The sequence below is a fragment of the Dasypus novemcinctus genome, chromosome 2 (genome assembly GCF_030445035.2).
Source record: "Dasypus novemcinctus isolate mDasNov1 chromosome 2, mDasNov1.1.hap2, whole genome shotgun sequence".
NCBI lineage: Eukaryota > Metazoa > Chordata > Mammalia > Cingulata > Dasypodidae > Dasypus > Dasypus novemcinctus.
The window spans coordinates 59,813,961-59,830,668 of record NC_080674.1 but is presented as its reverse complement, the minus strand read 5'-3'; the positions used below and the strand labels follow the sequence as shown (position 1 = coordinate 59,830,668).

The window sequence follows — 16,708 nt, the reverse complement described above, 5'->3', positions numbered from 1 at the left end:
CTGTTGTCGTCACGGGAAGTGTGGGCGGCGCCATTCCTCGGCAGGCTGTTCTCCCTCCTTCGCGCTGGGCGGCTCTCCTTATGGGTGCACTCCTTGCGCGTGGGGCTCCCCTACGCGGGGGACACCCTTGCGTGGGGCGGCACTCCTTGCGCGCATCAGCACTGCGCATGGGCCAGCTCCACATGGGTCAAGGAGGCCCGGGGCTTGAACCGCAGGCCTCCCATGTGGTAGACGGATGCCCTAACCACTGGGCCAAAGTCCGTTTCCTATACAGTGTTTAGTATATGCCCAAGAAGCAGGGCAGGGTTTTCTGAGACAGACTCTTAGAATACATGGTATGTGGAACTTGGAGCAAGTAAGGCAGGAACAGCACCACACAGTGCTAAACGCACGTGTACATGACAGTGAGGGGAGTGGCAGTGAGCTAAGTAACGCACTAGCCAGGGAGCTTGCTGGGGGAGAGCAGAACACTGGGTTGATTATTTAAGGAGAGTTTAGCATACAACTGGCAGACATTACAATCTGGGATCAGTGACATTTTCTTTCTGAAAACGGGAGCAGTTGTTTAGTTGATCTTAAATAGAAAAGGATAGTGTGTCAAACAAATAGCAGTTGTCTATTTTATGTGGTTTGCTTTTTGTTTTCTTCCTTTTCCTATCTTAAAATTTCAAAGAGAAAAAAGGTAAGCCCCTCACCACCCCACCTCCCACCCCCCACCCCAAATGAGAGTGGTCTTACAAGCCATTCTTTTGAATTCCGGAAAATGTGTAATGAGTTAACCTGCTTTAAAGTGTCAGCAGTATACTAAACTTGGGCCAGAGCTAAGAATGTATAAATTCCCTGGACAGACGTAGAAAACTGAAAAGCTTAAGGAGATACCTATGTGGACAGCTACTTGTTGGCATTTCCCTTAAGATGCCTGAGGGTCACCTAGAGAAGACTGTATCACAAACCCACCTTGAGGCATGACCAGGGGAGGAGTTAAAGAGTTTGTTGTAATAAGCAGCCAGAGGCCCTGGCGGGATGCCTTACTACATTAATTTTCCAAGTTGCTTGGGTGGGTCACAACTGCACTCCGACATCCTGTCTGTAAAGGCTAAATAAATACCAAATTCACGTCAGAGTAGAGCACCAACGTACTAACTAATGTCATTTGAGGAATCAGAATGTCTAAATTATTTTCATTTGATAATTCACACCCAAAATAATTGAAGTTGACACATCCTTTGTGCAAATGTTCAGAAGGGAAAGCAAGGTGGTCAAACCTTCCTTCTCTTTGAAACAGTTTTAATCAGCTGAGACTATGTCTATTGTAATAGAATAGTTTTTGTATCAGATAGAGGAGATGGAACAGGGATTGGTCTTCACAGTAATAAGAGACTTGAGTTTATATTTAACTTCATTGCTTACTGAAGACATGTTACGGGATGAGGAAAACCAGAATCTTTGTGTATGGTAATCAATGAAATTTGCATATCATGTCTGGAAAGAAATAAGGTTTAGAAACATGGTGCAAGGTAATAGCCTCAGTATGGGTGGTCACTTGTCCAGCAATAAACAGATTAGACTTCTCAGCGTCAACATTCCAGCACAGCCTGATGCAACACCAATTGCCTTTTGAATTTCTAAGAGGCATTTGGCATATCCACAGCTAACACCAAAGTGTGGCCTTTTATTGAATCGGCCCAAAATGAACAGCTGCCAAGTCTTCAAGCCCTCTCACCTTTGCTTCTGGAGAGAAATTTTACTTTTTAGTGAGGGACTTAGAGAAAATGCTTGGCTTTTTGGTAAACAAATAAGTCAGTGGGAAGGGGTGTGTTCCTTTTAAAGGCACTCACTGAATCCTTACCCTGAATAACACAGTCACTTTATTTCCCAGAGGAGGAAATGGTGTTATAAGTTTTGAGAGGTCTCCGGTCTGCTTTTGTATAGTCTAGTCTCTGGTGTGATCTGCCCCCTTAGCTTTGTACAGCCACTGAAGGGGAGGCCAGGCTGGGAGCTTTTTTTTTTCCTCTTACACTTCCCTGCGCTGCTTTGAACTGCCTTCCTCCGGACGTCATCCAGCCCTTGAGGAATAGTTTCTGCCTGGCGAGATTGAATGATAGTTCTCATTCACAAAGGCTTGGAATCAGATTCTAAGCAGAGGATCAAAACGGAAATCACATTCGCAGGTAAAGCCGTTGTCCAGCTGGGAGTGTGGAGAGCTTTGCTCCCTGGCTGATTTCTTTGCTCCACGGAGAAGAGTGTTTCCCTGTGGTCGTCCTGAAATGGAACTCCCCTGACAGCTCTGCGGTGCTCACAGGACCTCGCCGTCATTTTCTCTCTCTCCACCTGAGTCCTCTGGCGGTGTTGGAAACATTTAAACCTGTTCCTACTGAATTGCAGAAAGGAGGAGAGCAAGGGGCTCTTGCGCTCTGTTGGTTTCCCTTGTGACCCAGATGAAGAATAGATTCAAAAATTCAGTTCCTCCCTTGGCAGTACAAGACAGAAAAGAAACTGTCACTTCCGAACAGCCAGTGCTGGGGTAAATTCAGTATGAGAGAGGCAAACGCTCCTGTGTGTTAGAGCCTCTCCTATGTGCCGGACTGGGGGCAGGAGCTGGACTCCGGGAAATTTGGATTTCTTCAAGCAGCCCCCCCTTGGAAATGGAATATATTTTAAACCTTCTCTGTAGTAAGGCAGCTGAAATGTATTAATCAGAACACTTGGAAAAATTTTTTTAATTATTTTTTCAAAATGAGCATTATTATGAAGCCGAGATCCCGATCTACAAGTTCCCTAAGGACTTCAGAGACAGTTTGGTAATGTGCTTTCCTTGCATGCTTCTCCCCTTTTCCCTTTAAGATTACCTTGAACGTTTAGTAACTGAACTTGAGCATTTAGTAATTAAATGTTCAAGGGTTCAGGAGTTAGGTGTAATGTTGAGGCTTTCTGAGAATGAACATTGGATTGGTGGGTCTTTTATTCTCTATTTTGTGCCCAATCTTGTCTGCTCTAGCCAAGGCTGTGCTCGATTCTCTTTTTTTTTTTTTTTTTTAACTCTAGGTGGACTATAGTGATTCATTTGATGTCAGTTTTCAGAGGAGAAAAAAAAACTTGCAGATATGTTGGAAGTTTAGAAAATGAAACTTGTCATTTTTCACTGTGATTTGGTTGCTTATTTTCTCATCTTTGTTCCTGCTGCTTCTGTGGGTTGGTGGTTGACAGTCTTTGCCACTGTCTTCAAAAGTAACACCTTGGCTTTTAGCATGGAGGCATTGGAAATTAATGATGTTATGTTTCTTCAGTCATATATAAGTGACCAGCCTGAATATAACTCAGCCTAAATATATATCGAGTTATCTATCAGTCCTTCCGTGTGTTTTAGTGATTTTGTTAGTAATGTTTCCTAGTAAAGATACATGTTTTGGTAATTTTAACGTTTTCATCCTAATGAAAAGTATGTTTTAAAATTTATTTTGATGTGTTTTTTTCTTCTATTTCCCTAATGATGATTTATATATTCATAAGCATATGACCCATAAAGAATAGTTTCCCAACAAAGTAAATTTTGTGTCTACATTATTTATAAAATACTTTTTTATGGCTGTTATTTCAGAGGCTAATCTTATTTTATCTTAGTGATTGATTGCAAATAAATAACTAAACTCACCACTTTGAAATGGAAATAATCATGCTTCAGATAGGGGAAATACAAGCAATGGTTGAGGGCAGGTGGTTTTGGGGATAGGGTGGTAGCAGACAGGCAGAATGTATTATGTATTATTATGTGAATGGGCAAACATAATTATTGAAATTATCTGCATAAAGAATTCTGCAACATGTGGTTGGGCTATCATTTGCTGTTATTTTATTCACATTTTATAGTGGACTGGAAATAATTGGCCCATCAGTAATATTGTCTATGAGGTTTTTCTTTTAAGATTTTTATTTCTCTCCTTCCCCACCTCTGCCCCCTGTTGTCTGCTCTCTCTGTCCATTCGCTGTGCATTCTTCTGTGCCGGCTTGCGTGTCTATGAGTTTTAATAGACTATGGATGAAGGATATTTAGTTAACTGTATACGAAAACTTCATCCTGTTTATCACTGGCCAGTTCTTATAAAAGAATGCATGTAGTAAATTCCTCCTTAAGTTTATTTAAAGAAAAGTTTGCATCTTCAGATAATTTTGTACCATCTTTTTCACCAAAGCATATTCTAGGAAACACTTAGAATCCATTAATGAATTTCCATAGCTCTTTTAAATCTCTGGCATGAGTAAGCAGAACTGAGATAACAAATTAACTTTATTCATTTATGATTTATACCCTGGATACTTGAAAAGAGGATCTGATACTTGAATGAATAGAATTTAACCAACCTATTTCCCTTTTTGCCTAAACTGCCAGGAGACTTATTTCCAAATTCAGAATCAGCTGCAGTAATTAGTTCATTTTGTGAGACAAACATTGGCACTCTTTATTTCTCTGAGAATGTCCTAATCTATATTTATCCAAAATTATTCCATTTTATTGTATGAATTATTTTCCCAAGAAAGCAGAGCTACAGTTCAAAATACATTTTAAAAATATTTGTTAGTGCATATATTGTTCCATTTCATTTTATTCTGCATGGTGTTGGGGTCAGAATGGTTTGTGTATAAGAAATAAATGTCTTACCTTATGCCAATAATTTCTAGATTTAACTGCACAGTAAGGAAACCTCTCCAGTTATTAATCTTACATCTGACTTATTTAATCACATAACTGATATATCACTGCTGCCTCCAAGTAATTTGGCCTGAGGTTGTAATTACTGCAATTACAGTTTTATTCTCTCTTATTATTCAAATACATATATATGTGAACATATATACATGCTTTATATTCATTTATATAAAATCTATATATAAATTAGGTATTTAGAGTAAATATATATGTGTATGTATATATTTATTTGATTACCAAAAAGAAAAAGAAAAAGCATCTCCCTGTGCCTTTACACATACAAATCCCAGAGAGCTCTGCAGAAAGATGTCTTCTTCTCAAAAACCTTCATGTTGTAACTTCTTAAACCATCCCCCGTTCCTTTTCAAACACCAAAGCCAACTTCATCCTCTTTAAGAATTGACTTCCCATGAGAGAGACCTGCTGTTTTACCATTTATCCCTTTTCAGATCTTTTTTTTTTTTTTTTCCATTTTGGATTTTAGAATACTTTGTTCTTGGAGACCCATCTTTGGTCTTTATCATCTTAATTCTGTTCATGTATATCTATTTTGCATTTCATTGTCCCTCTTGCCCCTTTTCTCCAAATCTGTCTACTTTCCCCTCAGATGCCTCAAAACCAAATGCTACCTTTTGACGGTTTCTCTGCCTCCTGCAAGAATTCAGTGCTTTGGATTATTTCCCCTTTGCTTTTTCTTGTCTGCTTCTCTCCAACCAGTGCCATAAAAAGCAATCCACACTAACTTACTGTTTACAGCCCTGCTTAAATCCCTATGAGATTTTCGTATTTTTAATGGGGGACTTCATTGACAAACACAGAATGATATTGTATGTGCTTCCTCTTATTTCACCGACTTAAAAGACCAGCCTTATTAATAGTTAAAATTTTATGAATTTTTAAAAAGTGAAATAAAAATAATCTTGAAATTAACCTATTTGTTTTCTTGTAATATGGGTGTCACAAATTTAGAGTCTATACAGTAAGAGTGTATGTGAAGTTGTTTTCATTATTCAACAGGTATTTATCGACTTCCTACTAGGTGCCAGGCTCTAGCAGAAAATGGTTATGGTATTTACTCTAAACATGTCCTTTAAAAAATCTGCATGCATGACATTGAGAAAAACTTAACATATATTTTTTCATATGCTCATAACAGTTAATAAAATTAGCAAACCCAATGATTGGAGCACTGTTTGACTTTTATTTTTGTTGTTTCAGTTAACGATACTCTACCTTTGAATTATATATAAGAAAACACTGAAGCAGTTACATTTCCATAAATATTTAAATTTAACATTTCTTAAATTCAGATTTAGTCAGCAACTTTATAATAATATTATTACCTTACATGTTCCTTGATATTTCTTTTTGTAGCATTTTACCATTTACATACAAATATCTCAAGGATACTTCTTATTAGTCAAATGAAGGTATATGCGAGTCTACTTGCTTTAAAGAAAAATTAATAATCCTTCCAAATATGGATATAAAGAGAACTTTGGTCAATAAAATTGGGCTTTTTTATTTCCTGCTGTGAGACTATTCATCATTGTTTAGCATATATACGTTATATTTAAGATGACTTTTTATGTAATTTGGGGAGAAAAGAGATACTACTCCCCAAAATATGACTATTCAGCTTTTTTAAAAAGCAAGATAAGAAACAGAATGTTAAAATAAGTAAAAATTTTACTTAGGTCTATAGACTACTCCCATAAAATAGAAAACAGAAAAAACGTCTGAAATGCTCTGTTCCAAGCCTTTGGTAGTAGTTACCTTCTAGGCATAAAAATGGCAGGGATGGGGATAGGGGAGACTGTCTCCCTTTTGTTCACTCTACTTTGTATTATATGAATTTTTTCATCAAACAAGTATTATATGTACAATTAAAAATACATTAAAATATGACTACTATATGCATTAGCAAGCTCATCTTCATATGTGTAGATAGCTATATATCCCTTAAACAACAGTTTACTTAGTGTCCAAAATATGATGAATAAGCATATTAATACTGGACCAATCCAATTTTCTAATTATTTTACTGACTGCTCAGATCCATAACTGATCTCCTTTTCTCCAATAACTCTTTCCTCCGAAGGTTATACCTTTTCAGGATGGCTGAGAATTCTAATTTTGGCATTATGATCATAGTGGAAGGCATTTGTGTAAGCTCAAATCATTAGTTTTAAAATTGAGAATAAAAAGATATAACAACATCACTTAATATGCTAAAGGTAAAATTACTCATAATCTCACTCTCCCATCCTCGACCATTCTCATTTTCAATTTAATTTCCAATATCTTAAATAGTTGTAGATATTATTTCTGAACTCTGCTTTTTAATTAACGTATCTTTTTTCTATCTTTCTAGCAATACTTAAAGCTTTTGTTTTCCTGAGTGTCTTCTAGGAAGGAGAACTCTTACATTCAATAGCTTATTTAGTCCTCATAATGACATTGAAAGGAAGGCATGATTAATCCAAGTTTTACAGATGAGTCCAAGAGAGAAAAATAACTTGTGCAAGACCAGTAACTGGTAATTTCTAGGAAAGGCTTGGAGTAGAACCCTCCAGAACCTCCTCCAGAAACAATGTTCCTTTTACCTCAGCATGTTGCCTCCCTCTACTGCCTAGATAATTATCATTTTTAATGACTATAAAAATGTTAAACAGGTGAATACATCTAAAAGCCCTGTAATAGGTGGTTAGATTTAAGTGACTGAAGAAATAAATTGAAAGTTGTTCTTTTAGAGAAATGATAGCCTATGAGGTTTAGGGCTGATGAAAAATGGCTGTTTGAAAGATTGGGAGTACTATGTCTCAACATTTGTGAAGTTTTATACTGTTCAGGTCAGTTTTGAAAAAGGTATAAAATTTCCCTTATATCTCTTGTCTTAGAAGTTTGTAAGTGGGAAAGCAAATGGAATTTGCATCCTTTTTGCCTGTGCCTTATACATTATGACATGACCTAGGTAAGGGACTTCTTTCAAGGTTAGTTCAGAGTTTTAATCATACGAGAAGTTTTTTTGATCCTTATTACGTTAGTGACACATCTGTAATGTGATATATCAATAGATGTGCACCTTTTAGGAGAAGTGATCAAGATACTTTCAGTATTATTTGAAATGTAGCTAGAATATAAAATATCCCCATAGAGTGGATCACCAAAAGTTTTACTCTTTAAAATCAATTAAAATGTTGTTCCCTGAAAAAGCCATCCATGTGCTCTGTCTCTAACATCTTTGTATCCCTGGAGAAGCTACCTGGCCCTCTATAACTAGGTCTACTTTCCTATAAAATAAAAGGATGAACTAGATTAGTGAATTTCAAACACATTTGTGCGATGGAAAACTTTTTACAAATGAAATGTGGTTTGGAGCACACACATACATACACATACATATACACACATGCATGTGAAAAACTCAAAGATCCAAAATTATATATATAGTTGATATGAAGAGATGAAAATTCCTTAAACATGCATGTATGAACTGTATAACTAAAAACATATAGGCATACATGCAACAGTAAAAATAGCCACTGTTTGCATCTTTACCCCCAACACCAATCCCACCCAATCCCTGTCCTTGCTGCTCTTTGCCATAGGAATATAGTGCCAAAGGAATACGAGTTCTAAGGTATACAGTTTGAAAACCACCAAGCTAATAATCTACAAAGATCCTTCCTAGGTCCATATTTTATAATGCTACCTTCCCAAGGAAGACTCATTTGTGCTTCATGTATACCTGTATGGACTGGGATAAACTTGCTGGTAATTTGAACTTCCTGGGAAGTTCAAATATCTCTGCTGTACAAGGCTGTCAAGTTATGGGACATTTCTCATTTCAGATAAATTATAGAAGAGTTAAATATAAAAGCTCAGATGCATTAATTTTATTTAACATCTTTTTTTTTTTACAAATTTATTTAAGATTCATTTTGAACAGTCATTAAATATATGCAGAGCTGACATGTCAAGAATTCAGCATGGTGGCTGGTAAAGAAGTGCTGAATTGGTATAGTATTCTTCAGGACAAAGGTTTTTCTTTAAGTATTTCAAAGTGGGATTCTCCATCTTCTTTTTCTATGACATCACTGGTGAATAAAGTACAAAGGTGATTATTTCCATAGGCAACAGCTTCCTCAGTGACATTCTACTCTACAGGCTGTTAACATTAATAAAATTGATGTGGGAGTTTAGGCAGCAAGACTTAGCCATAACTAGAACTCCAGTCTTTTTATCCCAATTGATCTGGACAAACCATAGTTTTGAACCCATTGCTACTACTTGTCTTTCAGTAGAGCTAAAGAAATAGCCCACTTACTAGTCCCTATGTCAGTCATGATTGCATTTATTGCATTTTATTGATTCAAAAGGTCTTAAGTCATGAAAGTAGTCATGGGTATAAGAATGGTTAGTCATGAGTCCACCCAACTGAGCAAGATGAATCCCAGAACCTAAGAATGCAGTTTCTTATCATGACAGGGGAACATAAATTATAAGTATCTGTTATCTACCTGAGCCTTGTAAGGAGGTTGGCTCACCTAGGAGGGTCCTGGATAAAGGGTAAAGATGTGAATTGGAGAAACTAAAGAAGGCTAAACCGTTCTTCATAATAAAGGTTAGAAAAGCACAAGGGAAAGATTGGTGGGGAAAGGTTGGAGAAGTGTGACCGTAGAAGCAAGAAGGAAGATCATAGAGGAAACCAATATGGAAGAACTTCATCCCATTTTGAACCAGATATCCACCATCTAGGTCCCTACCCTATTTGATCATACTGCCACCTTCTGTGCAAAAACTGACATTAATGGACTTAATGCAGAGGGCATTTCCCCCCCATCTCTCCACTGTAAGAACTGCTGCCAGAGGACAAAGGGAATCAATCGGAAGTCCTTCCATCTCTCTGCTACAAATGAGGAAGAACTAGAAATTCGAAAACTAAATACTTAGTGTAGAATATAAGTACACTGGGGATCATAGCCTCCACCACTAAAGGCTTCCTTAGAGGAAATGGTCTTGATGTTTTACAACCCACACAGGTAGTTCTTGTTTATATCTAAAATTAAATAGACATACAGGATATCAAATTTAATCCATTTCCTTCTAGTTATCAGTGGAGCAGTTGAACTTCTAGATATGTAGATTCTCCTTTCTGACATTTCAAAACTGCTAGCAAGTTACTTCTTGGTCTTTTTTTCATTCCATGTAGCAAAATTTTCTGAATTGTAAAGTACATTGATACCAGTGTGACTTGTTAGAAGAAACGTTTCATAGAACATAGAGTTTCAGTATGAAATTGTTTTCAGGCTTCCCACAGAAGAGTGTTCCCATTGTACCTAATTCCCCTTGCTGTTTAAAATGCATCCGAGATGGAAAAATCAGACTCTTTTTCATTACTATGCATGAAATATTCAAGTATATATGGACTACTGAAAGCAATAATTCCTGACATTTATGATGTTATTCTATTGCAATGTGGCACAGAATTTCTTCTTTGTGTGAGGGAATTCATATGACTGATGCTGTTTTAATTTGAATAAATTACTGCAAAAATGTGTTAAATCTTTAACTAATAGCATCCTCACATGAGAAGAAGCTACTGCTTGCTTTAATGTTTCCTCTGATCATACAAATTTGTGATGGAACATCAAGTAGCTGATTGACAGCTGGACCACCAGCTAGCTAGTGATAGCAGCGCCTAAGTCGATAGAGATATTAGGATTAGTAATGGTAGTAATTACCATAGCTGTAATGGGTTGAGCATCAACTCTTCATAAAGCATTGGACTTGGTGCTTTATACAGTTGAGCTCATTTCATCCTCAAAACAACTCTAAGAGGTAAAACTGAGGTCTAAGAGGTAAAGCTAAATCATGGAACTGGAGAAAAACCCTGGTCGAATTCTAAATGCCACAGTTTTTGGTTTTTTTTCTTTTCTTTTGTTTGCTTGTCTCTGCTGTCTAAACTGCTTGGGTCACCCATGTTCTGCCTCCTGGCATTCCGCAAAATAGCTAGCAGGCTGCTACCTGTACCTCTCCTTCCTATCTTAGATAGTTCACGTTTCTCCTTTTAACTTGTGCATCTCAAGAACTTGTTTACCGCTTCCTTCTGTATGCGATTGCCTTTTTCCCCAAATTTGCATTCAAGCCTTCAATCCTGGGCCCTAGTGCTCTGTCAAGAAATAGAAAATGGACTTTGACACAGCTCAGTCCCCTGGAGATCTAGCTAGTTCCTGGCTTGTTCCGTTTATTGACCCCCTCCCTGGTCACAGTATAAATTGTATTATTGTCTTCCTTTCTGGTATTTGTAGTTTGTAGAACCATAAAATCTTTGAAATGAAGTGAACCACAGATAATAACCTCTAATCTCATTTTCCTACATTCCTGTCCCTAGTTTAGAGTTAGAAAAGTTTTGCTTGTCTTTAATATTTTTAGTAAAATAGGGTCAAGGAAAATTGTTAAAAAGCAATGTCAATGCTATATAGTAGAAATGGTCTTGTGGAGAAATATTTTTAAACTCTCAAAAATGATGTTTGAGGTCACACAGAAAACTAAAAAGCAGTCTCTTGGGCAAGTGTGAGAAAGCAGCTGTAATTTCGTTTGTATTTGTCTGTAATGTAATGCTAAATCTTATGTCTGTGACATGACATGTGTCATAATAATTTTATCATGAATTCTCAAAACATTGAGTTTAAGGATTAAGTGGAAATTGAGGCCTCAGCAATCTCTAAAGGGAAGGCGAGACATCATTTTGACAAAGGTCCTCTTCAGACAACTGAACTCTGATGACTAGACTATGGGGAAGTCATATAGCTAAATAAGTAGCTGTACTTTATGTCTTGAAATTCTAAGTCCACGACTCTCTCTTCTCCCAATATAGTCATTAGCCAAAATAAAAATAATGCAGTGGCTATTTATTGAGTGCTTACTATGTACCAAGTACTATGCTGTCCATTTAACAAGAATTATTCTATTAGGGTCTCAAGATAAATCCTGGGAGAACAGTATTATCAGTATTCCTCCTTCTATAAATGACAAAACTGAGAGCTAGTCAAGTAAACTGACTTATCCAAAGTTTCATGGCAAATAAGTGAATTGCATGAATGCACATGTTTTTTAAAAATTATAAAATATTACCTTTAGCGATGATACTTACGTTTATATGTTACCTGAGCTAAAGTATATAAAGTGCTTAGCACAGTGGGTGACTCCTTGTGAGTGCCCAAGAAATATTAGCTTGTATTACACATTTTTAGTTCATTCATTAGTATGACCTTTTGAATAATCAAGAACTATAAAATGAAAACAATAAGGGCTTCATTTCTACTGTAAGACAGTCTTCTTGGGCTCATATCAAAACTGAGCATTTATAAGAGCTAGGTATTATGGATAAATCACATTAATACTGTGTTTCAAAGAAGACATACTTCTATTCAGGCAAGTAAAGAAGTAAACAACTTAGAGAAGGTGAGCGAATAAAGAGTAACCAATTGGAAGCTAGAAATGTTAAGAATGTGATAGCTTAGAACAAGCCATTAGCAGTCCATAATTCCGGACTTTTGTTATGCATAGTTAATGCATAGTTATGCATAGTTTTGTTATGCATAGTTAATGATAAATCAAAAGCAAAGCAGTGTTGTAGAGAAATCAGTGTGCATGGTATTGAAGGCCAGGACACGAGAACTCTGAGAAGGAAGTTGGTTTATTTCAACCCTTGGGACTCAGGAGACGCTTGTCCGAGCCCTGAATAGCATTTTTTGGTTTCTTTTACACAGAGGAAATAGGATTAGGGAGACAAATAGTGATTGTATGCAAACAGACTTTTTGTTAGTTTCTTCAGTGTTTTATATGAATATCAGATAGGTTATTTCCTCCAGGTAAGTTTGATTTAACACATTCTCCACATTCCAAGCCAGCTTGGATTTAGCATATCTTCCACATTCCATCTGGATACAATCTTGAATACACATTTAGTCTTACATCCTTTCTGAACATTCAAAGACTGTAGGGCCTATATTACTTATTTGGACTTTTAGGGACTAGGTACACTTGGAAACAATTTTGAATTTACACGCAGGCTATATCAGCAGTACTCGGTTGGAACTAACATCTATACTGTAGGATAAAAGGTGTGACAGGGTGGAGTTAACCCCTTTGCGGGAGAAAAATGGGCTGCCGAAAGATGCCCTGTGTCTCCTGTTTGGAGAGAAAAAAAGAATCCCGATTGTTTAGTTGAATCCAGTTGTTGAAATTAAGTCTGATTGCATATGAATCAGTAAGTGTCTGGTAATACAAAATGCAAAAAAAGCAGACCTCCTGCTAGCAGTAATGCCTTTGTAACATTGTTATTACAATGGGAAAAATAATTTTAAATATGTAGGAATGAAATTATACCCTTACCTAGAAATATCTATAAAATTTCTCCACAATTGTAAGGGCTTTCTCATATAAATGAAAAAATTAGACAGTACCTATTGTTCAAAACCAAGATGGCTAAACTTTCTTATCTATGGTCAACTCATAATTATTAATAACCTTGTAGAATAGTGTACTGAGAGCTGCATCAGAGCTCATAGTGTTGTAGAATTTGAGAGAGGTTCAATTATTTGCGTATAGAGAGGCCAGGACTCAGGAATGATTTTGAGAAGGAAAAATGGTTTATTGACGGCCAGCTGGACTTGGGAGCTTTCTGTTTCAGTCCCGAGCCAGGAACAAGACTTTCGAGTTTCTTTTATACAGAGAGGAAAGGTTAAATGGTCCCTTTGTTTCAGTTCTCAATAGGCTTGAATTAGCATATATATCTTCCACATCCTAGGTAAGCTTTTAGCATGGACTTCATACATTCTAGATAAGCTTTTAGCATATTTGGTTTGCATTTCCCCTGAATACTTAAAGTTTATAGACCTTGCATTGTTAAACTGTTTCCTGGGACTGGAGTCATTGCCATGGTCACCAAGGACAGGACTGCAGCCCCCCACCATCTCACACCCACAAGTCAGACAGCTTAGGTCATCTCTGAAGAGACAAAGAGTCTCCCACCCATAGCCCACATCAATAGAGAAAAAAATGCTCTGATGGTTTGCTGATATCTGCCAGAGAAAAGAGGGACATAATGTGGCTTCTTGCCATTTAAATGGCCCTGGTGATGTCATGATAATTTTGTGTTTAAATTCTACCATTAAGCTTGCAGGCAAATAAAGCTGATGTAGCAAAAACAGATTGCATACATACATGTGTGAGTGGAGTTTTGATATTTTTGATCACTTGTCACCTGTGAAGGACATATTCTGTGTGAATAATGTAATCCATAATCTTGTGAGTAGAGTTTTGATATTGTTGATCGCTTGTCACCTATGAAGGACTTACTCTGTGTGAATTTTGTAATCCATAATGTAATCTTTTGGGCTATTGTGAACTGGAAAAAAATTACCAATTTTAATGATCAATGACCAGCCCTATAATCACCACGTAAATCCAGAAACAATATCACCTGCAACCCAAAAGCTACTCTTTTGCCCCTTCCAGCTACTGCCCAACTGTACCAAGGGGAATGACCAGCCTATTTATAAAAATCACAGATTAGTATTTGATGTTTTAAACTGTGTATAAAAAGAAATTATACACTATGTACTGTTTTGTGCCTGATATCATCCTGCAAAATGATGTCAATGTTTGTAGTTAATTCACTTTTGTTTGAAATGTAAATGTAGGATGAAAATTAAATGTGCTAATTGCTTACACCCATGATTTGATATATAGGAATATATAAACATTTACAACCTTCAGTCTTTTTACATTAACTGCTTGAATAATGTTTTGTTTCTAAATTCATTGCTAAGACTCATCCCCAATGGCCATTTCTTCTGGGAAGACTTCCTAGGCCTTCCTAGTAGGAATAAAACCTTCCTTCTCTGCGTTCTCATGATACTTGTGTACTTCACTATTATGACTCTTATTTTAGTAGATGGTACTTTGCTAGGAACTGTACCAGAGAGTTAGAGACGAGATTTACTTTCTACGGTGAGGAGTTTTAAAAATATCTGGAGGATTTCTGCCTGTTTCCATTGACTTTTACCCTAAACCTCCCACCACCACTAGTAATTCTATAAATACTCTTCATTCCCTCATGTGTTCTGGAATCTACAATTCCCAGTTTTCTTCAGTATTCCTTCCTTGACCCATCTCAGTACCATCAACCAGCAATGAATGGTGCATAGAGAAATGTTAATAAGTGCGTTGCACTTATTAATCATTGCATTAAGTGGCTGACCCTGTGACTCAATCAACTGAGTGATTACTGTGTACAACTTCGACACCTGTTGGAGGTTAAGTACCAAGACTACCACTTCAGGCGCACTGCAGCTTCACTTGTGAGCATTTTGAAGCCCAGCATAGCTGCTGTGTCCAGGCAGGTTCCACCGCTGTGTTGCCCAACCAAAGAAACAAGCTTCTCCTAGCTCACTAATGAATGGAGTTGACCTCTGACCTTCAAAATCAGGAAACCAATCAAGGTTAGCATTTGTGATTGTATTTTGAGAATTTTCCTATTTTTAAGTCAGTTCTTAGCTTTACTACTCTTCTAAACTTAAATACTTTGGAAAGCTAAGGCATTAAGGCCCAATCTTTAATAGAGGAAGTAGATTTGTTTTTAGTATTGTACAAAGATATTTCTTAGTCACTTGATCATTTAGCCTGATTCTGTGGCTTAAAATGTATAGTTCTTAAAGAAGAGTTTAGTTTCTGTAGATCTCTTTATTATTTACAGAAGAAAAGGTTCATTTTTTATTGCTTTATTTAACATTTATTAAGCCAGCTCTGGCCTCAGGCACCCTACTACCTGTTAGAGAGACAATGATGAAATATGTAGTGCTCACCTTCATAGAATTTATAGTTTCATAACTTTCTAACATATTCCTATGGGGCAGAAGATTTCTAATTTTACCTACTATTACACCCTTGAGATATTTTTATTTTCATGATAAGAAAGTACATTTATACTAAAATAGTGTATCAGTTGCTCTCAGAAATTCAGTGGTGAACAGAATAATGTAACAACCTCACTATTTGAATTTGGACAGCAGTAATATGAACTAAATCTAGAATATTTGATTTGTTAAGCCAAAATATTTACTCTCAGCTATAGGGATATTTTCATTCTAAATAATTTTTTTTTTACTTAACCATCTCCTACTTGGCTCTATTGACCAATTTAAATATTTAAATTTATCTTACTTAAATAAACATTAAAATCAACAAGTTTATTTCTTATTTAGATCAATTTAGCCTTTAATCTTTCAAGCATAAATAAATTAGGAAATATATATATATATAGGGAAAGAATGCAAGAAGGGATTCTCATGAAAAAATAGCTGGAAAGAAGTAAATTTTAAACAAAAATTCCTCATAAATTAATATTTTACAGAATTTAACTTATTGCCAAAATGTCTGTCTTCATAGATAATCTTCAGTAGTTGTTTATTTTTATATATCCTATTTAAATTTTGAGAAATGTTTGAGGGCTCTATTTCACTAATAAGGGATATATACTTTTCTTTTCCACAAGTAACTGTTATTAGCTCACTTGACCACTTTCTAAATAAAATCATTTTACTATTTCTGTGGGTGAGTGCAGTTATATTGCTTTGTTCCTCATGTGCGATCCATGGCTATAACTGCATTCATCTGAGTAAGGCTGTTTAATTAAAGAGGAATCTAATAAAAGTTTTGGAAGAACTATCAAAGACCTCGTAGAGATTCCATCAAGGGAATCGGGGAAAAAAACTGGCATTTATGTCCACTGTAGTTCAGCATAAAATGCGTACCCTTAAAGATGACAACTGCGCTATAAGGGCAAAATGGAAAACTTGTTTGCCAAAAAATATCAGATTATTATCAAACTTTCACAACAAACCATAGTATTCCATAATCATGCATCTAGACTATGTCATTTTTATGTAATGATAACGGTCTGGTCTATACAACTTGAAGCTATTAAATGAC

General features: G+C 36.3%; 1 protein-coding gene across 9 annotated transcripts in view; it reads left to right on the top strand.

Annotated features, from left to right (window-relative positions):
* The window catches only part of PDE4D (phosphodiesterase 4D), a 1,544,760-nt gene that overhangs the window by 1,232,223 nt on the left and 295,829 nt on the right, over positions 1-16,708 (top strand). The window contains exon 1 of one of the 9 annotated variants that reach the window (XM_004458836.4): positions 1,858-2,801. The exons of the other annotated variants lie outside the window; for them this stretch is intronic. Within the exon in view, the coding sequence (XP_004458893.2) occupies positions 2,737-2,801 (65 nt within the window). The 5' untranslated portion in view covers positions 1,858-2,736. Of the gene's footprint in view, positions 1-1,857; positions 2,802-16,708 lie in introns of those variants that run through there. 9 annotated transcript variants of the gene reach the window in all.